The 22522-nt window shown below is 43.4% G+C and overlaps 1 protein-coding gene across 2 annotated transcripts in view; it reads right to left on the reverse strand.

Annotated features, from left to right (window-relative positions):
- SLC25A13 (solute carrier family 25 member 13) overlaps positions 1-22522 on the reverse strand; it is a 153341-nt gene that overhangs the window by 125944 nt on the left and 4875 nt on the right. For both annotated transcript variants that reach the window (XM_084896668.1, XM_084896667.1), the window contains exon 2: positions 2599-2652. Coding sequence is in view for 1 of the 2 variants with exons in the window: in XM_084896667.1 (XP_084752793.1) it covers positions 2599-2652 (54 nt within the window). In the remaining variant the exon portion in view is untranslated. The remainder of the gene's footprint in view (positions 1-2598; positions 2653-22522) is intronic.

Genomic DNA, 22522 nt, shown 5'->3' on the forward strand with positions numbered 1-22522 from the left:
CCACAATCCCTTCCAGAAACTGCTGACCGCTGTTTTCTTCAGAGACGGTTCTCCCCACATCATCCCCTCGGACTCGAAGTCATACTGAAGTCTGGCTCAATAGCCAGGTAGTCCTAGCCACCCCCTAGGGAGGACAGACAACACTTCCCCACTGGGTTCCATAGATCCCACCCCAGCCCACAGGCCCACTTACCCAGCAACCCCAGAGCTGGCACTCCAAAACCCCGCATGGAATTCCTACCCTCCCCAGGGTCTGCTTGACCAATCGGATTTGTTTCTAGTATAGACTTGCCTGCCATTGAGAAACTGCATCGGGAAAGGACATATTGTCCCAAAGTAGGATCTTAACCTAGCCTTGCCAGCTGCCACATGGCCTCAAAAGGTAGACATTGCTTTTACCTGGAGCCTCTCCACTGATTACGCCAAAAGACGAGTGAGGCCCTGACTGGTTTGGCTCAGTGGATAGAGCATCGGCCTGCAGACTGAAGGATCCCAGGTTCGATTCCGGTCAAGGGCATGTACTTAGTTGAGGGCACAGCCCCAGTAGAGGGTGTGCAGGAGGCAGCTGATCGATGTTTCTCTCTCATTGATGTTCCTAACTCTTTGTCCCTCTCCCTTCCTCTCTGTGAGTACATCTAGATGCACCATCTGCTGAGACACTCGGAAAGCTGTTAAAAGGATGTCTGTGACTACTGCTGGTTTAGAAAACAGAAATGCATAACAGACAGGTCTTGAGTTCAAAGATAGGTCTATGGCTTTGCCAGCTCAAGGTAATGAACTTGACTCTTTTCTCTAGGCTCTTTGGCAACCCACTCACATGCTCTTCTGCAAGTGGTCTTCTAGAATGACATCATTCAAGTTTTTCGATAAAGACCTTAAATATACATACTACAAATATCTGAGGTTCCCTCATCTACACCTGATCCCAATCTGTGCCCAAAATGCATAACAGACACTGGTCTAGGTGTTTCCTGGACTGTCAGTATCCAGAATCACTTTCCACCTTAGAATCTCTATATTGTATTGTCCTTTGGGGCCAAGAATAAATTTATAAAAGGTTTCTGCTTTCTTATATATAATCCAAGCCTCCTTGTAAATGTACCCTTTTTTCCCCTCTCCCCAAAACTGCTCATATTTTTAATCACTTTCCTTTGGAGACTTTGGCTTTCTGTGTTTGAATTATTTCATTGTAAACATTTACTGAATCAATATCTAATGTAAATCAGGTGCTGGGCACTTTCACAAAGTTTTTTTCATTGAACCTTTACAATCTTTGGAACTTATTATGAAAATGTTCAAGCACACAAAAGTAGAGAGAATAGTATAAAAACTTAATATTGCATTTCTCAATTTCAAAAATTATCCTCATACTGCCTGCTCATTTTTCCCTACCCCACCAAAACTGGATTTTTAAAAGCAAATCTCAGATATCATAATCTCTGTAAATACTTTAGTGTGTATCTATAAGAGAAAAAGATTCTTTATGGCTCCCATAAACACTCAATCTCGAATAATCCTGTCAGTGTTTAAATTCCCTGATTTTTTCTATTTTTTAATGGAAATGCATATTGATGAAGAAAGTGATGCATATAAAATTATTTAACTTTTAAAGACATATATTCTCAGTACACAGCAGATTATTAAGTTTCTTATTCAAAGCCTGGGTCTTCTTTATATACTATAGCACAGTTACCTTTTGTATGTTTCAGGGGTCCTCAAACTTTTTAAAGTGGGGGCCAGATCACGGTCCCTCAGAGAGCTGGAGGGCCGGACTATATGAACTACTAATTCCTACTGTAACACCTCGGCTGCGCTCACTGCCCAAAAAACCTGGCGGGCCGGATCAGACTCCTCTGCGGGCCGCATGTGGCCCGCGGGCCGTAGTTTGAAGACCCCTGGTTTAGAAGAAGGATACATAAATACTTTTAAATTTATCTTTATAAAAGTGGCCTTCTCTTTTTTTGAGTAATTTGATTCCAGTTGAATGGCATTAAAAGTGGTTCAGTTTTTGGAATCTGAAGTAGACTTTTACTGGAGGATTAATCATTCGCTGTGCAATATGGCAAAGTAGGCGAAACTAGAAGAAACTAAGGCTATAAACTTGCATGGTGTCTGTTGTGATCTCACATCTAGCATTACTCATACTGAGGCCTCCCCACCAGGCAGCACCGCTGTAATAAAATGATGATGATGATGACAATGATGATGATGGGCTTCTGGATGAAAGAAGGATTACTGAAGTGTTTACAAAGAGCTTTAAACTGCTTAGGAGAAAAAGCATTACCATCAAACCGCACAAGTCAACCTGGGAAGGTAAATGGGTTGGAGACTAAATCCCCCAGGAACTCCTTTTCAATACCTGACACCATGTGAAATAAGAGAAATGAAAATGTAAACATATCACAAACCAATAACACAAGTTTTAAAAAAACAATAGGTATAATTGTTAAGGATCTCTTTTATGAGTCTCAAGTAAAGATACTTTGGGGGATTCTTAAGAACTACAACAATAAAATAAAGAGCTGCTTAAAAGAATAGCCTTTAAAAGTTACAAAACACAAATCAACCAAGAAACAAGATAGATTCCTTTATACTGACCTTCAAAAATATTGTTCTGAGCTCAGCGGGATCCGCTCGCTTGGTTAAAGCCACCTACAAATAAACATAAAGACATTTGTATTATTAGAACAAAGCTGAGAAATCAGGCTAGCGAGCGACTGAAAGAAATAAACTCCAGGTCAGAAATTAGAGGATTTCAGTTTTTGTACTTAAACAGTAAGTTCCCCAGTACAAAACCTACTTCCTGAATTTTAAATTAGACTCCATATGTGGCTTCATGAATGCTAACATTCTGGGCAAGCAACGTGTAAAGCTCCAAATATGTAGTAGTGTTGAATGCATACCTTTTTTTTTTTCTTTTTTTTTTTTTTCCTCAAAAAGAAGAAGAAAAAAGAAAAGTTGAAACAGATTTCTAATCATCTGGCATTTTAAAACTATACTCCAGAGTGACCCCTACCCTTTCATAGGGGAGTAGTTAATATTAAAGTACAATCTGTTGGTTAACTCTGCAAGAGAAGATAGTTCTTAAAGAAGTTAGTGAACAAGGCAAATCATATTAACAAACAGAAGGGGTTACTTCCCACAGTGCCACCAGGAGCAGGTGGGAGTGTCCCAGCTCTCTGGGCATGCCAAGCGAAGTCTCCTCCTCTCCCTGGCTTTGAATTTAAGAAGACAAAGGTCTCCAAAGGTATGGCTATTATTCTCTACATTCTGGAAATACAAGGGGCTATGGCTACCTTTCAAGAGCAAAATGTAACAGATTAGCTCAGAATAGGTGTTGTGCTTAATTCTCCAGCCCACAAAGTCCAAAATCATCACGGGAAAAAGCAAGACAAACTTGAACGTGGCTGCCCCAGGCCAACACAAAAGAGTCCTTATGTGGAACCAAACAGTGGGCTTATTCAGCCTCCCATCACCCAGTCCTGCTGGCAAAACTGTCATGAGACTGAATACTCACCAAGCACAGCGTCACCCCACGACAGAGCCAAGAGGGGTTCCTGGAACCACCCCAATACTCGAGCCATGGCGCTATCCACGGGGAGATTTATGCAAATTGTTCTAAATCCCTTCTGTGTGTTTGCAAAGACTCTTCTGAGATCTTTGGACAATGGGTTCTCTGTCTCTCAGTGTGTAATGTCTGAGTTCCTTTGCCCACCACTGTTGGGAATAATTTTATTAACTAATCACTGGAATGGGAGAGGTACTCTTTGGAAACCAGTGGTTGGTCACCTTCTTTCCCAAAGAAAGACTGATAACTCTTTTAATTTCAGCTGAGCACTTGTAACCACCAGTGCTATTTTTAATCCACAAGAATTTGTGATCTTTTAAAAATCCTGAATTAGGTAGTGTTCTTTACTGTTCAATTAAGAAAGGGGGGGGGGGGTGGTATAGCCTGCTAACCAACCTAAGGCTGCAGGAGGAGATCCCCCCTTGCAGGTCCAGTCTGAGGAAGGTGGAGAGAATGAACTCTATAGGGAGGGGATGGAACAGCATAAAAATGCCTCCACCTCGTCTTTTAAGAGCAGAGACATTACCTCCGAGCTCCACATCACAGGACAGTCCATAAGTAACATTTGTTAAAAGGCATATGGTGACCTGAGGCACTTAGTTGGTTTTCCTTTTAAAAGCAAGGGAAAGTGTCCACAAAGTGAACTATTCTTGCTCCCTCGGAATACCACATCCTTTGAAATGTAATTAATTCTCTCTGTCATAAAGCCTTCCCTGGGCGGTGCTCTTTCAGAGTGGGTTTCTCCTGCCCTGAATTCCCACAGTGCTCCTCTCCTTGCTGATCCCCACACGCACACTCAGTGCTCACCACCAGGACTGCACGCCTCCGAGGGAGAGAGGAACGGAGCGCTGCCTTTGTAACTCCCAGAGCCTCCCTCGGACGCAGGAGAAAATCCATACAGTGACTCAACACGCGTAAGCCATGTTGCCTAATGTGTACAGAGCATTTCATGGTGTTCAAACCATGACTCTCACCTCATGGGAACCTCACAGCCACCCTGGAACTCAGAGACAGCCTATCATTATCCTCATTTCACCAAAGGAAAACTAAGACTCAGAAAGGGTCAACTATTTCCCCCAAAACCAGATTAGCACCAATCTGTACTCACATCTCTATGTATTTGAAATCAGATCTCAAATCTTCCATCTTTGACTGGTCCACATTACATACAGCTTCACACTGATGGTAACTTGTGTTAACCACTGACATAACACAGTACATGCCTAGAAATCAAGACTCTCCTAATTGCTCCTACCACCACCAATGTGTCATGTCCATCCAGTGCTGTGATTAAGAACATGGCTTTAGTGCCAGACCACCCTCGTTTGGGGGCCAGGTCCAACCTAAACTAACTAGCTGTGTGACCTTGAGCTACTTCACTGACCTCTCAGCCTCACTGTCCTCACCTACAAAGCAGGAACTCCTCCCTGGGTGGTTAGAGGGGGGATAGGAGACAATCACATAAAGTGCTGAGCATCAACACCCCCAAACAGTTAAAGTACTCAATAAGTGGTTATATTACTTGTATTATTTATCCACGCGTTTATTCCATCATTCTTACTCCTAAAAATGTCTAAATGATGACTAATCTGGCTCATAACTTGAGAAGGGAGAAATCAGGAGAGAGGAGAAAGTAACTCATGGGTCTTCAAAAAATATTCACCAAAGCTCTAAAGGAACCTACAGGCCTTCCTAACTCATCATTCCACCTGCTATCCTAGCTCCATCGCTGGCTACTTCTTGAAAACAGATTCAAAGTCCCAGGGACAGCACATAGTGCACGATCACTGTGTGTACTCCCCTGAGGCCCACTGAAATGTGTACTGGGTCCTGGACACTTTCCACTGAAGCACAGATAACTCCGGTTCAACAGGAAGTGGATTCAGATACACTCCTGAGCCTCACCTCTGCACCAATCCCATCTATTGCCACAGTGTTGTGTGGCCACTCAAAATGTCCATTTTCCTCTTCTACCTCCTGTTCTCATCTTCTTTTTTAGTGTCATTTCAATGGCTTCATTGCAGTCAGAAGTGCCAGTGTTCTGAAGGTGTGTTGAGATGTATTCTACCTAGTGGTGAAAGCAATTCCCAGATAGTTCTATGAGCTAGAAAGAGGGAACCACAGAGAGGAGGCCTCCCTTTTGAACCAACTCAGAATAACCGCTCAGCAGGCACAGTGTGCATCACTTGATAAGCTTTAGTTCACTGGACTTTGGAAGAGTCAGCAAACTTTAGATTATTTTCATAAGACTTATTTTCATTGTTATATAACTTTTTCTCATATACTAACAGCATATAACTGCTTAAAGCTACAAATCTTAACATCTAATTGCATGATTTTATCATTACATTTCTTAATTTTGCATTATAAGAGTAGATTCCACGGCCAGGAGCCATGTGGCTCAGTGGTTGAGCATTGACCTATGTACCAGGAGGTCACAGTTCTACTCTGTGATCAGAGCACATGATGCCAGACCCCTCCATTGGGGGAGCAAGCTTCCTGGTTGCCAGCTTAATAACCAGTACGGGCGTGCAGGAGGCAGCTGATCAATGAGTCTCACATCATTGATGTTTCTTTCTATCCTCTCTCCCTCTTCCCTTCCTCTCTGAAATCAATATTGTATGTGTGTATATACACACACACACACACACACACACACACACACACACATACACCCGTGTGTGTGTGTGTGTATATATATTAAAGTAGGAATTATATATATATAGGAATGTGTGTGTGTGTGTGTGTGTGTGTGTGTGTGTGTGTATATATATATATATATATATATATATATATATATATATATATATATATTAAAGTAGGAATTAAATCCACTTTGGGCAGTCTGACTCACCAGCTCTGATTGCCAGAGCACATGTGCTCATTCCATGAGGAAATTTTCTCCCTGGTTTGATATGACTCGGTCTGAAATCTCAATGGATTTCAAGCTCAATCATAAGGAATATGGGTATATTTAATGACAAAAGTATATACACTATTAAGGGAATGCTGTCTACGGTTTAACAAGTCCTCTAGTTGATCCTGGTCCTGTTAAAGTTTAAGAACCACAACTTTAGCTACTGTCCAATTGTGTTTCACCCAAGTCACCTGAGAGGCTTTTAAATTTTGTCAATACTCTACCAAAGGCCAATCGAATTAGGCTATCTTTAAAGCTTCCCCATGAGAGCATAATGTTTGGCTAGGTTGAGAACCACTGGGTTAGATCCCAAGGTCGTCACCTCAGCTTGATACTTCACCAACTGCACAACACAGCCTTCACTTAGCAATACTTCCCCCAACACCACCCCCCCACGCCCCCGCCAAACCTAAAAGTCTGAAAACCAAGACAAGCACAGGCTTACACTGAAAACCCTACTGTCATGGAGCAATTACAGCTCATCAAAAGCAGGCTACTCTGTGTGTGTGTGTGTGTGTGTGTGTGTGTGTGTGTGTGTGGCGGGGGGGGGGGGAGAAGGGGAGATGGTGGTTGTGGGGGAGAAAAATGTGCACATACACACATGCAGGCATGCAGTGACAAGCAGGAATAGGAGGTGGAGGGAGAAATGTTCCTGCATAGTCTTTTTGTACCTGTGGAAGTGGTGTAGTAGGTAAAACAAAATCTCAATGGAAAGTACTACTGGTGTGACCTAACAACTTAGAAGCGTCTTCCCATGTACCTTCCTGTACTATAAATATAAAGACTGGAAGGCTTTTTTCCAGACTCCCTTGCAGCTATGTGGTCTTGGTGCTGTCCTATTAGATGAAGTCGGGTGAGATTTAAAAGCCAGAGTTTTGGAAAGCAAAGATAGGGAAGTTAGGGGCCATATTTTTGCTGTTTCTTAGCAAGCACCATCATACAAAGTGTCTGATTTTCCAGTGGCAACCTCCTACCCATGCCAATGGCAGCATGATTCTGAAACACTCCCCATTATTCAGGTGGTTTCATGACTGCACAAGAGGCAGCTACTTCCTTGGTGGCCTGCTCTGTTGTGATGCTCTTAAAGTCATTCCTGAGAGCTCAACCTAAAGTCTGTTTCTTCACCTTCCCAACAAATTCTGGAAGCCATTTAATACCCTGTAATAAAACTCCCTCTGCTTAACCCAGCTAGAGTGGATTCTGTTCTCTGCAAGTGAACCTTGACTGATACAATCAGTAATTACAAAAGAAAGTTTAGAATTCCCCAAAACCACAGTTACCATTAACTTGCAAGGAAGAAAGAGGTGTCTAATAAAATTTAAGAAAAATAATTTTAATTAAATTCACTGAGTCACTCATTCCTCATTCTACAGTTTCCCTAATTTCCAATAAAAAAAAAGAGTAGGAATTATGGAGGGGAAAAGTTACTGAAATATAAATTAGTATACAGATAAGATGCCTTGTTAAGTATTCTTTAAACCACAACGTTTTTGTGTAATCCATCCCAAAAGTTCATGTCACTCAACAGTTGACTTACAAAGCACCAGACATCACAAATGTTAACCCACTGGGTAATTACACAAGCAGGTCATTTCAAGGCTGTGGGAGATGTTTATCAAAGGATTCAGTAGGTTGTGAAATGTGTTGGATTTAACTCTGTGCTATTGTAGACAAATATTAAACAACCATAAAGTCAGCACCATAAAACTCTGATATTCACAAGGAGAGTATCCCAGTTAAAAAATGAATGTCAGCATTTTAGCTGAGTTCTGTTATGCCAAAATAGCTTTAAGCATACTAATTTTAGACTTTATTATTATTGATATTAAGCTGAAGCCAATATTCCAGTAAATGTTCCCAAGAGTAATAATTTGACAAAAGACAGTATGAGTCTTTCTGAAATAGGTATTTTTGACTTCTTATGGAATTTTTCTGTTTATATTTTTGACTTCTTATGGAGATGGTCGAAGGTGCTTACTCACCTTGACATAAGCAGACATCCCCAGCTTTAGAATAAATATTTGGATCTCAGTGTGCTGCTAAATTGAACGTTGGACAAGTCAGTTAACAACTCTGAGTTTGACTTTCCTCATCTATTAAATGGGTAAAATGCCAAAATCTATTTATTTATGTCACAAATATATCAAAAAGATCAATTAGAATGAAGAAAGAAAAAAAAAACACCAACGACAACAACCAACTTTGTGAATCCTAAAGTGACAGCTAACGTTGGTAGTGATTATTAGCTACTCTTTAAAAAATGTAAGCTGAGAGCACAACTCCAGGATATTTCTAATCCCAAATAGGAATGAAAGAAGAGGAGGTCCAGTATGTATTCAACTTAGCAACAAACAATAAATGATGAAAAAATAGTTTATTAGAATTCTATTGGATAATCAGTCTTGTTAGGAAGGCTTGAGGCTAAGTTTTCACCAGAGAATTCGGAAACTATCCCAGAATCACCTGCTGAGCAATCTCTCTCCCATCTCACAACAAAAGCAGGTAGCCTGGCTCCCAGTCAGGTTAGCTGCCATGGAAACTTCACACACAAGCAGCTTCCTACTATTGCTTTCTTCCAAATCAAAGCCAAGCGTCAGCCTCTAATTGGCAGAGCTAGATCACGTGCTTTTGTTCTGGCTGCAAGGAAAGGTGGGAACTGAGTTCTGACTCATTCTTTCTGGCAGGCAGGCCATATAATGTGAAGATTTTCTCCAACACAGAAAAGTTAGACAAAAGATGGAGACTTTGGGCTTCCAGTCCAGCAGGTGAGGAGCCTAGAAGCTGCTACTCTATCCATCCAACAAGGGAAAAGCAGAAAAATCAACAACTCTTCCTAGATCCGTCAGAAAAGTGAGGTCACCAGGAAAACCACTGCCCCCAAAACTAGACACACAGAAAGGCAGAACCAGGGAATCACCGCTGACCAGAGCAGAACCCCGTGAACGGACACCTCCGTGGGAGCCAGTGTCTGAGCAGGAAACAATGAACTGCTAGAGGCTTAAGAGTGGACAAGATGGAGGTTTTAAAACTCTAGGGGACCCATTCATAGGGGGTTCCCCACATTTGGTGAGCTTCGCCTCCTGGAGCTCCACCTGGTCCCCACAGGGAATCATCGGAGAAAGAAACACCTTGCTCTTCCAGCAGGAGGAGAGGAAAACCATTTTGAAATCCATCAGACCTCTCTGTTCTTTATGCCAAGGTTGCCCTCCAGAGAAATGATCTAATGACAGCCTAACCTGTGGGGATTGATCAGAGCCTAACTGACGGGAGGGAAGGCAATCCCAAACTCTGGACATCTCCAGCCATCCTCTCTGCCTAAGAGGAAGGAAACACTGAGAAACACGTGTGAAATATGCTATCCAGGGACACAGGCTCTCTAATGGACTGACACCAAATCTCCTTCCGACCGTCGCAACACCAAAGGCCTCTGAAGAGCAGTTCCTGTTGCCCAGGATAGCATGTCTGCCTACCAAGGGAGATGACAAGGCATCCCAAAAGGCAAAAAAAAAAACACAATGTGAAGAGACACAACAACCACCAAAATCAGACTCAAATATGACAGGAATGTTGAAGTTATCAGGCCAGGAATATAAAACTACTATGATTCATGTGCTAAGGGTTTAATGCATAAAGTAGACAGTATCCAAGAACAGATGGGGCAATGTTCAAGCAGAAAGATGGTAATTCTAAGAAAGAACCAAAAAAAAAAAAAAAAAAAAAAAAAAAAAAAAAAAAAAATGCTAGAGATCAAAAACTACTGAAAAGAGTAAAGAAGAATGTTTTGATGAGCCTATTAGCGGACTGGACACAGCTGAGGAGAGAATCTGAGACTAAGGGTATTTCAATAGAAGTTTCCAAAATTGAAAAACAAAAAGAAAAAAGATTGGGAGGAAACACACACACACTCACACACACACACACACACACACAGACACACACACACTCCCCAGAACAGATACCCAAGATCTGTGGAACAAAATGGACCATAAAGCTAAATGTAAAACTCAAAGCTATATAGAGATCATAGAGCTAAAATGTAAAAAAATTGGGGATCGAGCCCTGGCCGTGTAGCTCAATTGGTTAGAGAGCCGCCCCAATATGCCAAGGCTGCGGGTTCCAATCCCCAATCAGGGCACATGCAAGAATCAACCATTGAATGCATAAATAAGTGGAACAACAAATAGATATTTCTCTCTCTCCCTTCCTCTCTCTCTGAAATCAATAAATTTAGAAAAGAAGACATAGTAGGAACCTAGATGGCCTTGGATTTGGCAAAGACTTTTAAATAGAACACCAAAGGCATGATCCACAAAAGGAAAAACTGATAAACTGGACTTCATTAAAATAGAAATTTCTGCTCTGTGAAAGACATTATCAAGAGAATGAAAAGATAAGAGAATGAATCGAGAGAATGAAAAGACTGGGATAAAATATTTGCAAATGAATAGCAAATAAAGGACTGTTATCCAAAATATATAAAGAACTTGTAAAACACATTTGACAAACATCTTGACAATTAGTGCATAAACTATGATACCTCCAGACAATGAAAATTATTGAGACCTAAAAATAAGTGAGCTATCAAGCCAAAATAAGAAAACAAACATCCCAATTAAAAATTGAGTCATTAACAGAATTAAAAAAAAAAAAAAAAGATATTAACAGAAAGCAAACCAAAGAAAATATAAAGACGGCAAACAAGCATGTGAAAAGATGTTCCCCATCATATATGCAATCAAGGAATTACAAATCAAAGCAATGAGATATCACTACACAACTGTTTTAAGAGCCAAAATCTGGAAGAGTGACAACACCAAATGCTGGTGAGGATGTGCAGCAACAGGAAGTCTCATAGACTGAGGAATGAAAAACAGTACCGTCACTCTAGAAGACAGATTGGAGGTCTCTCGCAAAACTAAACTTACTCTCACCACACAATCCAGCATTCATGCTTCTTTTTTTTAAATATATTTTTTATTGATTTCAGAGAAGGGAGGAGAGAGAGCGATAGAAGCATCAATGATAAGAGAGAATCACTGATCAGCTGCCTCCTGCACACCCCACAGTGGGGATCAAGCCCGAAATCCAAGCATGTGCCTTGACCAGTGAATGGAACTGTGACCTCCTGGTTCATAGCTAGATAGATGCTCAACAACTGGGTCATCAGCTGGGCCAGCATTCGTACTTCTTAGTATTTATCCAAAGGAGTTGAAAACTTATATTTATACAAACACCTGCACACATTTGACAAACATCTTGACAATTAGTGCATAAACTATGATACCTCCAGACAATGAAAATTATTGAGACCTAAAAATAAGTGAGCTATCAAGCCATGAAAAGACATGGAAGAAATGTAAATGCATATTACTAGGTGAAAGCAGTCAAGTTGAGAAGGCTATATTCTGTATGGTTCCAACTGTATGACATTCTAGAAAAGGCAAAGAAGAAAAAGATCAGTGGTTCACAGGGCTAGGGTGTAGAGAAAGAGAATAGGCAGAGCGCAGAGGATTTTTAGAGCACTGAAAGTACTCAGTATGGACACATGTCATTATAAAGTTTGTTTAAACCCACAGAATGTACATCAAGAGTGAACCCTAATATAAACCATGGGTTTTGGGTAATAATGATGTGTCAATGTAGGTTCATCAATTGTAACAAATGTTAACACTCTGTTGGTGTCTGATGACAATAATGGGGGAGACTAGGAATATGGGTAAGCAGGTGGTATATGGAAAATCTCTGAACCTTCCTTTCAATTTTGCTATGAAACTAAAGTCTATTTTTCTTTTAATCATGGGTAGCCAGGACCATCAAATGAACCTCACTAGGAAGTCACTAGGCACACACTCATAGAATCTCCCTTTCTTTCTGAGAATCCTTACAGCAGGTTGGTTTATATTCCTTCATATTGGAAAAAACTGCAGGCCGAACAGGTTGATCTGCTCCAAGCCCATCCCTTTTCCAAAATGCCACAGCCATGGAGGCAGGTTGCTCAACCTTGGACCTACAGACATTTGGGGTCAGATTACTTACTGTTTGTTGTAGGCAGCTGTCTAGTACCTTGTAGGATGTTGAGCAACATCCCTGGACTTTACTCACTAGGTACCAGTAGTAATCCCCTCCTCCCAGATGTGACATTGCCAAATATCCCAGGGGGCAAAACTACCCCAGCCCCAGCTGAGAACCACAGCCTTAGATGGTGCTGCTCCACTAGCTCATGCTTGCTGCACAATCGCCGAGGGAAAGCCTACGGTGTGCCAGGCCCAGTGCCAGGCATTGAGGAGACAATGCCAGAGACCCTGCCCACACAGAGAATGACAGACGTATCAACAAGCGGTTAGTACAAAGTGTATGGTGACACATGCCATCATCACAAGGTAGAGTGGTTGCAGAACTAAGATCGTAATTCTGGTGGAGTCAGGGGTCATGGAGGGAGGCAAAGTCTTTGAAGCTGGGTCATTTGTTATTGATTTTAGCAACTAACACTGACCAGCTAACTCTGACTGGGCCCTGGACACTATGCTAGGCGTAATGCTAATGACTTTACATCTGATCTCATTCAAAAATCTCTAAAACTGTAAGAGTCATTAATATCTCCATTTTTCAGATGAGGAAGCTCGAGGCATTTAAGACACTTAGTCTTAAATATCACAGGGCTCACTACCCTTAGTCTTAAATAAGCAGTAGTAAATCATAGAGCCAAAAATAACCTGCAGTCCAGTTTTTTTAGGTTTTTTTTTTTTAAATATATTTTTATTGATTTTGTACAGAGAGGAAAGGAGAGAGATAGAAAGCTAGAAACATCGATGAGAGAGAGTCACTGATCAGCTGCCTCTTGCACACCCCCTACCAGGGACATGCCCGCAACCAAGGTACATGCCCTTGACCGGAATCGAACCCGGGACCTCTCAGTCCCCAAGCCGACGCTCTATCCATTGAGCTAAACCGGTTTCGGCTGCAGTCCAGTTTTTGACACTAATTATAATACTTGGAGCATGTGTCAAAAATTTGGCAAGCAAAGACAGAGACCTTAAGCAATCCTTATGAATCGTGCTACCGGACAACACTGTAGCTGAAAGCAATCCTATCTAATAAAAGAGTAATATGCAAATTAACTATCACTCCACTACACCCACAAGCCATGCCCACCAGCCAAACAGGAGCGAGTATGCAAATTAACCCAACCAAGATGGCTGTGGCCATAGAGCGAACAGGAGGCTTGGGTTTTCCCAGCAATGGAAGAAGCCAAGCTTTCCGCACATACTTGCTGGCCCAGTCCTCCACTTAAGGCTACAAACTTTCAATTATAGAAAATAAGTAAATCCCAACAAAAATGGTGAGAGCCACAGAGCTGGAGAGAGCAGGAGGCTTGAGTTGACCCCTGGCGATGGAGGAAGCTAAGCTTCCACAGCCTGGCCTGCCTTGGTTTCCACTCAAGGCTACAAAGTTTCAATTATAGAAAATAAATAGATCCCAACAAAAATGGTGGCAGCCACAGAGCAAGTAGGAGGCTTGGCTCCACTCAAGGCTACAAAGTTTCAATTATAGAAGATAAATAAATCCCAGATTCCAGGACCTCAGCTTGGGTCGCTGGAGTGGGTGTGGCCAGCTTGCAAACCACCACGGGCCCCTCGCCCAGGCTGCCCCATGCCCCAAAGGAACTCCTATCCTGATCTGGGACACCCTTTAGGGCAAACCAGCTGGCCCCCACCCGTGCACCAGGCCTCTATCCTATCTAATAAAAGAATAATATGCAAAATGACCATGATTCCAACACAAGATGGCTGCCCCCATGTGGACACAAGATGGCCGCCACAAGATGGTCAGTGGGAAAGGGCAGTTGGAAGGGACCAGTTCTGCAAGGGAGGGCAGTTGTGGGTGACCAGGCCAGCAGAGAAAGGAAGTTGAGGGAGAACAGGCCTGCAGGGGAGGGCAGTTAGGAGTGACCAGGCCTGCAGGGGAGGGCAGTTAGGGGCAAGCAGGCTGGCAAAGGAGCAGTTAGGCATCAATCAGGCTGGCAGGGAAGTGGTTAGAGGGTGATCAGGCTGGCAGGCAGAAGCGGTTAAGGGCAATCAGAAAGGCAGGCAGGTGAGCAATTGGGAGCCAGCAGTCCTTGATTGTGAGAGGGATGTCCCAAATTGGAGAGGGTGCAGGCTGGGCTGAGGGACACAACCCCCTCTCTGTGCACAAATTTCTTGCACCAGGCCTCTAGTGATACATGAATGCCCAGGGTTCAGTAGAAGGCAGACCTGCCTAATGTAGAGCATTATTCTCCAGAATTATATGCTGAACTCAGTCTCAATTTTTTTAAGCATCAAGGTTACAGTATAATTAGGCACCAGCTGGAATTGTAATTACCACTCCCAATATAATTTGTTACATATTAGCAAGTGTCAAATTACTACTGCTCCTTAAATGAATAAAAACTGATTGTGCTGTTCTGAAGATTGGGATGTGTGTTCCTGATGGGGAACAAAGGAATATAAAAAGTATATGGCATATTTATAAAGTGCTAGAAGGCTCTACTTAGGAGATCACACAAGTGGCTGGAGCCCAGATACTGCCACAGAGAGTTAAAATGGCTTCGAACAGCAAACAGCTAACTTAATAAATGCAGGGGAAAGCAGCTAATCAAAGACAATGGACAAGTTGCTTCCACTAAATGGTACCCTACCTGTTCACAATTCTTCTGTGCATCAACATCATACACCTGGAGAACAGCCAAGGACTATTCAGAGGACATATAAAGAAAAAGAACAGGAGCCCCCTGCACAGCCTGGCTTCATCCCAAAGACTATGTATGATTTCACTCGGGTGAGTTCCTCCTCCACCCTCTCCCACAGTCCATGGACTGTGACATGACTGACCAGGAATCGAACCAGTGACCTCCTGGTGCATGGGATGAGGTTCAACCAACTGAACCACACTGGCCAGGGCAATGCTGCCATTCTTTTCTTTCTATTGTAGATTTATCTTGATTGTTGAAAGTAAATTTAAAAGGCCCAAGACAAATGCCAGTCCCTCCAGGAAGGTTTTCCAGATTCTGCAACCAGATTCCCCTCACAGAATGCTGTTTGCACCTACTTCGTGAGGTTTACAATTGTACCGTAAGCTCTCACTCCATCGTTAACCATTAATATGACCTCCTGTTTTCTCATCTGTGAGAGAGAGAACACGAGTATGAGGACTGAACGAAAGGAGGGTAACTTGGGAGAGAAGCTGGCAGTGCCTGGCTCCCCGGTGACTGGTATCCTTTCCATGTTCACAGAAGCCCATTGGCTCAGTCAGCAGTGGACAGCAGAGCCCTAGGGGACGGCTCTCAGCTTCTGAATGAATCAGATTCCACCTTAAGCATCTGAACCAGCAGAGGGTCTGGGCTGAGCTGGCAGCAGCCACGCTGGCTGGTGATGTGGCAGGAGTGACAGTTCATGACCTCCTGGGGCTGAAGGACAACTACAAAAACTAAACTGGTCCCCTAACCTTTCATTCTTGTATCAAAATAACTACAGATAATCGAATATAATCTTTAAAAAGAGGGAGAGACGCTTATAAAGAGTACTAGAAAAACACCAGTGGTTTCTTGGGTAATATTAAGGTGGGAAGCTGTGTTTAAACATGACAGACAACCCCAGAATTCAGTAAAGGAAACGACTGATACGTAATATAAAAATGTTTTAAATCAAAAGTGAGAATGAGCCCGTTAAAAATCAATTGCAAAAAAATAAATAAGTAAAAGTGTAACAGGTAGGACAGAGGGCCAAGGTTCTTAATTTTTTGAACAAATCAATGTGAAAAGGCAAACAACCTGATGGGAAATTGGGCAAACGGTCAAAACTAGGCTCTTCTCAAAGTGCTGGTGGATACCAAAAACGGACCAACAGAAGTCTTCAAGCACCACCATCAAAAAGAACCAGGGGCTGAACTTTGCTTCCAGAACTGAGTGGAAGACAATGGGAGGAAGTGGAATCCTCTCAAATGCAGCGTGAACTTCACCTGCAATGAAATAGCGTGTGCATGCTCACTGGACAGGAAAGTGCTTGCCGGTGGGCCCGGCAGCGTCAGATAAGAGACCTGACATACCACCAGCCTTTCCTTGCGAGCCACCCACCTCCACGACTGGGCTAGCAAGACGTAAAAGACATAGCAACTAAATGCCACGTGGGGACTGTGTCTGAATCTTGATTGGAACCAACCAACTGTAAAAAACTATGAACTTGGAGCATGGGTTTTTAACATCCTGACAGGTGCTTCAAGGAATTGGAAAATAAAACTAAGACCCCTTTTCCTAAAATTGAAGGAAAGAATTTAAAAAAAAAAATAATAATTAGCAAAATCTGCCCACCAATATAGAGAAATGGCCCAAGACATTCCTATATCTAAACAAGCAGGCTCCTTTCCCCCCACTACGCTGTTGCCATAACTTTATGGAGAGGAATTTGAACAGAGTTTGGATAGGTCCCATTCACAAACTGCCGTGAAGGACATAACAAGTGAATGACTGTTCGACCACAGCCGAGGCCAAGGACGCGTTAGCGGGGTAGAGAGATTAAATCGCATTTGGTATGCAACATGAATCCACACTGTGTAGCAAGGTAACGAGGGAAACGTGGTACAGGGGTCATGTGCCCGGGATCTGGAGCCAGGCTGCCTGTGTTCAAACCACAGCGCTGCCACGTAGAAGCTGTGTGACCTTGGACAAGTCACTTAATCTCTCTGTGCCTCAAGAGACTTAACCACTCTACTAGTATGCGGATGAGTTCCCCCAACTGTGCAATGGAGACAACACAGCACTACACATCACAGGACTGTGGTGAAGATTAAATTATTTCCTACACAGAGTGCCTGGCTTTTATGAGTGTTGCGAAAGTGTAAGTAAAGATAAACATCTGGACTACTGTGGGTATGAACAGGCTATAAAAACAGATCCCCCAAGAGACCTCTTCGACCATTGCTTGATCACTGGACACGCTGCTGTCCTTGACGGCATTGACCCCTGCGCTGTGCTGGTGGCTCGATCACTGGAAGCTTGCCTTTGCGGATCGCCTCCAGTCTGGGTGCAGTTTGCTCTGCACCGGAAGGCAGACGGATGGCTGAGCCTTGGACGGAGCCATGCTACGCCACACCGGGGTGCAAGGATCTCTGATGGTGACACCACCCAGAAACTGAAACTCCGTACCTGACCTGACTGGCCAACCAGAGATGATGCCACTGCTGCTGCTAGAGGAGAGCTACATCTTGGGACCCCGCTAAGCCTGTACCCACGGCACCAGCAATATGTGTGAGTAATAAAGTGCTGTGTGATTTGCAAATACAAAAAAAAAAAAAAGTGCAAGTGGCCACTCTTAAATTTCTCTGTCAAAAGAGGTTACGCCTTCCCTGCTACCTTGTAGATGATTATTAAGGTCAAATAATGAAACTTGGGTCTTCAAATTATCTGTTTACTTTAATCCCTGTAAACTCTGAAGTTCTTGAAAACACACACACCCTTAGCATTTGGGGAAGCCTGGCACTTAGTATAGGAGCTGGCAGACGGTTGGTCCCAGTAACACACTTCAAAGCATTTTTTTTTAAACTGTGAAGATGTATACCCAGGAACACAATACTGCTACTAACGAGACTACAAGGGCCCATCTTAGAAGCTTCTTTTGACAGTTCTGGACAGAATGAAGACGGAGTCCAGGGAAACAACCAAAGGCAAGACCAGCTCGGAAGCTATGGCAATGCTGTGGCTAAAAAGCACTGGCAACCTGGACATCGATGGAGGAGACAGGACACGCCTCTCGGGAAAGAAGAAGAGGTGACCTAATCCATCTCTGCCAACATTTAAATTCTCACAGGTGTTGTCTCTCCTGGTACTTAGGAAAACGACGTTGCGGGCTGACCATGAGACACAACCAAGGAGATAAATTCAATTCTAGGTAAACAGACTGCAATATATCTGAGACGGGCAAGCTGAGATTTCCAACCAACAGTGTGAATAAGGAGCCATCACCTTCCAGGAGGAATAGGATCTTGGGTCTACCCTGAAGAAAACACTAAAGATGCATCAAAATAGGCTTATGATGGAGTTCTAAACACACCACCCCAAAATATAGCACCTTAGCATATTGAATATCTTAAGCTAAAAATATCTGGAAAAAAAAAAAAAAACAGCAGAAACAGGAAGGTCACTGTGACCTCCTACCCAACCACCAACACGCCCTCCTTCTCTGAAACTGGTCACAAAATTCCCAGGTTACCGTTACCCTCCCTGTACCAGGAGGAGGGAAGACATTCTTATCACCAGAGATGGGGAATTGGGGGCCAAGAAACCTGTACGAGCAAGCCTTGTTAAACTACCCCTTATCTGCCTGGTTAGTTCTTCACCATTTACTAACCTTAACCTAACACCCTTTTTCCTGTCAATTCTTCACAAAAGTACTATTTCTTAGTCTAAAAGGAATAAAAGCTTCTTGCTCTGATCACTTCTTCTGGGGTCTTATTAGCCTACTAGAGGCCTGGTGCACAGGATTCATGCATCGGGGAGGAGGGGATGTCCATCAGCCCAGCCTGCACCCTCTCCAATCTGGGACCCCTCAAGGGATGTGCGACATCCCTCTCACAATCTAGGACTGTTGACTCCTAACTGCCTGCCTTCCTGATTGCCCCTAACCGTTTCTGCCTGCCAGCCTGATCACCCCCTAACCACTCCCATGCCAGCCTGATTGATGTCTAACTGCTCCCCTGCCAGCCTGTTTGCCCCCAACTTCCCTCCTCTGCCGGCCCGGTCACCCCTAACTGCCCTCCCCTGCAGGGTTGATCAATCCCAACTGCCCTCCCTTGCAGGCCTAGTCCCTCCCAACTACCCTCCCCTGCTGGCCATCTTGTGTCCACATGGGGCAGGATCTTTGGCCACATGGGGGCAGCCATATTATGTGTTGGAGTGATGGTCAATCTGCATGTTACTCTTTTATTAGATAGGACAGAGGTCTGATGCATGGGTGGGGACTAGTTGGTTTGCCCTGAAGGGTATCCCAGATCAGGGTGGGGTTCCCTTGGGGCGTGGGACGGCTTGGGTGAGGGGCCTGTGGTGGTTTTCAGGCTGGCCACGCCCTCTGGTGATCCAAGCTGAGGCCCTGGTATATGGAATTTATTTACCATCTACAATTGAAACTTTGTAGCCTTGAATGGAGCCAAGCCTCCTGCTAATTCTGTGGCTGCCACCATTTCTGTTTGGATTTGTTTACCTTCTAAAATTGAAACTTTGTAGGCCTAGGTCAGCCAGGGCTGCAGAACTTGACTTCTTCTAAAGCCACAGGCAACCTTGGCCTCTCTCCTGCTCTCTGTGGCCACAGCCATCTTGTTGGGGTTAATTTGCATACTCGCTCTGATTGGTTGGTTGGTGGGCGTGGCTGGTGGGTGTAGCGGAGTGGTGGTTAATTCACATATTACTCTTTTATTAGGTAGGGTGAAGGCTCTAAAGTGCTTGTAAAAATTCAATACAATTGATATGCTTTTTCTCCTGTTAATTTGTCTTGGTCAGTTTAATTTTCAGACCCAGCCAGAGACCCAAAGAGGATTGAGGAAAACTTTTTCTTCCCCTACATTTACTTATATTTTCTATACTTACATTTCCTTAGAAATTGTACTGTAAATGTCTTATGCACAAGATATTTTACCCTAAAACTGTGTCCTTTGACATATCCGACTCATATTCACAATGTTCCCAGATAACATGTGGAAGCTGTGACTACATGTGGAAATCAAGACAAAGCAACCAGCCTAATAATCGTCATTAAATAGAGTGGCTTATTTAGGCTGAATTGCTAAGACTTTCAACGCTGCCCACTTTGCTATGTTGTCAGCACCTAAGGTCACAAGGAACCATGCAGGCCTATTTTCAAGCAGCAGATTTCCAAAAGAAATGGTGAGTAAGAGTACTCTATCTTCTAAAGTTTTCCAATCAACAGATCAGACCACCAGGTCTACAAAATAGCCACTGGGAATAATTCTGAGGCAACAGACCAAAGTCACCATTGGCTGGGTCAGTGTGACCCAACCAGAAGTTCTGGTTAAATGGGCAATTAAAGGTGGGGGGGGGAGGGGGGTTTGCTCAGTTGTTAAATATTTTTCTAAGGGAATTAAATCCCTGTGACAAGACAAGGTACATCCTCCTTACTCCCAAGCTAATCAACACGTACCCGCAGATGCACACATTCCTCTGTTCCAAGACCCCACCAGAGGCAACCAAGCACACATGGCAAGGAAGAGAGGTGCTTATGCTGCAGGAGCACAGGAGGGACCATGCTCAGCAGCCTCGTCCTCATCGGCAGTGGAGAACAGAAAGAATGATGGCAGGGAAGAACTTGACAGAAGCGGAGGCTGGTCACAGGACAAAAGGTCAAAGGTGCAGGAGTCAGGTTCAGCCAGCAATCTTAGAAAAGAACTCATATTCAAAAAGACCTGCTCCCTGATTTTCTTACACGACACACTTTCAACCCTTCCCAGCCCCCACTTCTGTATTTGCTGGCCAAGGCTTATAAAGCCCGGTGACCTAGCCGGGGAGCAGGGACCACACGGAACTAGGTTTGCCAGGGGAAAGGCTGCCATACCAGCGCTGTTCTTGGCAACGTTTCCCTCCTCGGCCACCCACCACCACCGAGGCTTCGCAGGAGACAAAAGGAACTTTCAACCACTTTGGTGAGAAAACCTATATTCTAGGATAATTACAAAAGGGTATAAACTCGATGCCTGAGCACCAAGATGCTACGGGCAGAAGGACTGAAATTAAGTAGCCAGGAAAGAAGAGGACTTATAGGGACCCTCCCCTCCCCCCCACACACACCCTTCCTTTTATTGGACACACCCTTGCGTTCATTCTTCCTTATCCCAAGAAGGAACCATCTGAGGATCAATTGAAGCAAAGAGCACAAGAACAGCCTTGGGCAGTGGCCTTAGAGCTCATTTCATTCACCTGGAGAGCTTTTAAAAAAACTTTGAGGCTCAGGCCACAGTGAAGTCTAATGAAATCAGAACCTTTGGGTAGCACCCAGGTGCCGGCATTTTTAACCCTGTTCAGATAACTACAATGTGCTGAGAATCCTCCACTTAACAACAGTGCAAAATGCAAAGGGACTTCAAGGGGAACTGGACCAATTATAAATTTTTCTGAGACCCCATTTCTTCACCTGGCAAGGGGGACAGAATTGATGAGGGGAGGAGTGTTACATATACCCCAAGGTTTACCCAACTCCATCTATTTAAGAAACCCTCAATGCAAACATCAGTGAAGCCACAGAAACGTACCATCTCATGTTAGCACGAAACTAACTTAAGCAGTTCTTCCTGCCTACCACAAACAACTAGTCTGCTTCGTGATGAAATTATTATACCACCAAATGCCTACCATTTTTTACCATCAATAAGATCAAACTTTCAATCTGCAGAATATCCTTAATAAACTCAATCACATTTTATCCTCAATAACAAACCACTGAGGAGGGTATTATTACAGGTGAGACACATTAAATGGAGGTTAAATACTGGGTTAAAATTTTTCACAAAAGTATACGACAGTGATGATAGCCGCCCAACTCTGTGACGAGGCAAAAAGCCATTCAATTGTACACTTTAAGTGGGTGAACTGTATGGTATATGAGTTGTATGGCAAATGGTACATGACAATCCCTGGCCTGTGTGATGTGGTTTGAAAGCCATTTAACAAACATACACACTCAGTACAGTATATGAATGAAAGGTTCGCCGAGCGCCAAAGCATTCTGCAGAGACAAATTACTGAACTGGGACCATCAGGAAATATGCGTGTTCATAATTGATGGTGTGTGAACCCTCACATGCACCTTTGCAGATGGAACTCCTTTTAAGGCCTGGGAAGAGAAGGATTAAGAGCAGAGACTCTGAATACAGACTAGAAAGGCTCAAACTCAGGCCGTATAACTTACTCGCTGTACAACCTTGAGGCAATGACATAATCTCTCTGGACCTCAGTTTTCTCACCTGTAACATGAGGACAAAAATAGAGAGCACCTACTTTT

The sequence above is a fragment of the Pipistrellus hanaki genome (assembly GCF_964339955.1).
Source record: "Pipistrellus hanaki genome assembly, chromosome: 10".
NCBI lineage: Eukaryota > Metazoa > Chordata > Mammalia > Chiroptera > Vespertilionidae > Pipistrellus > Pipistrellus hanaki.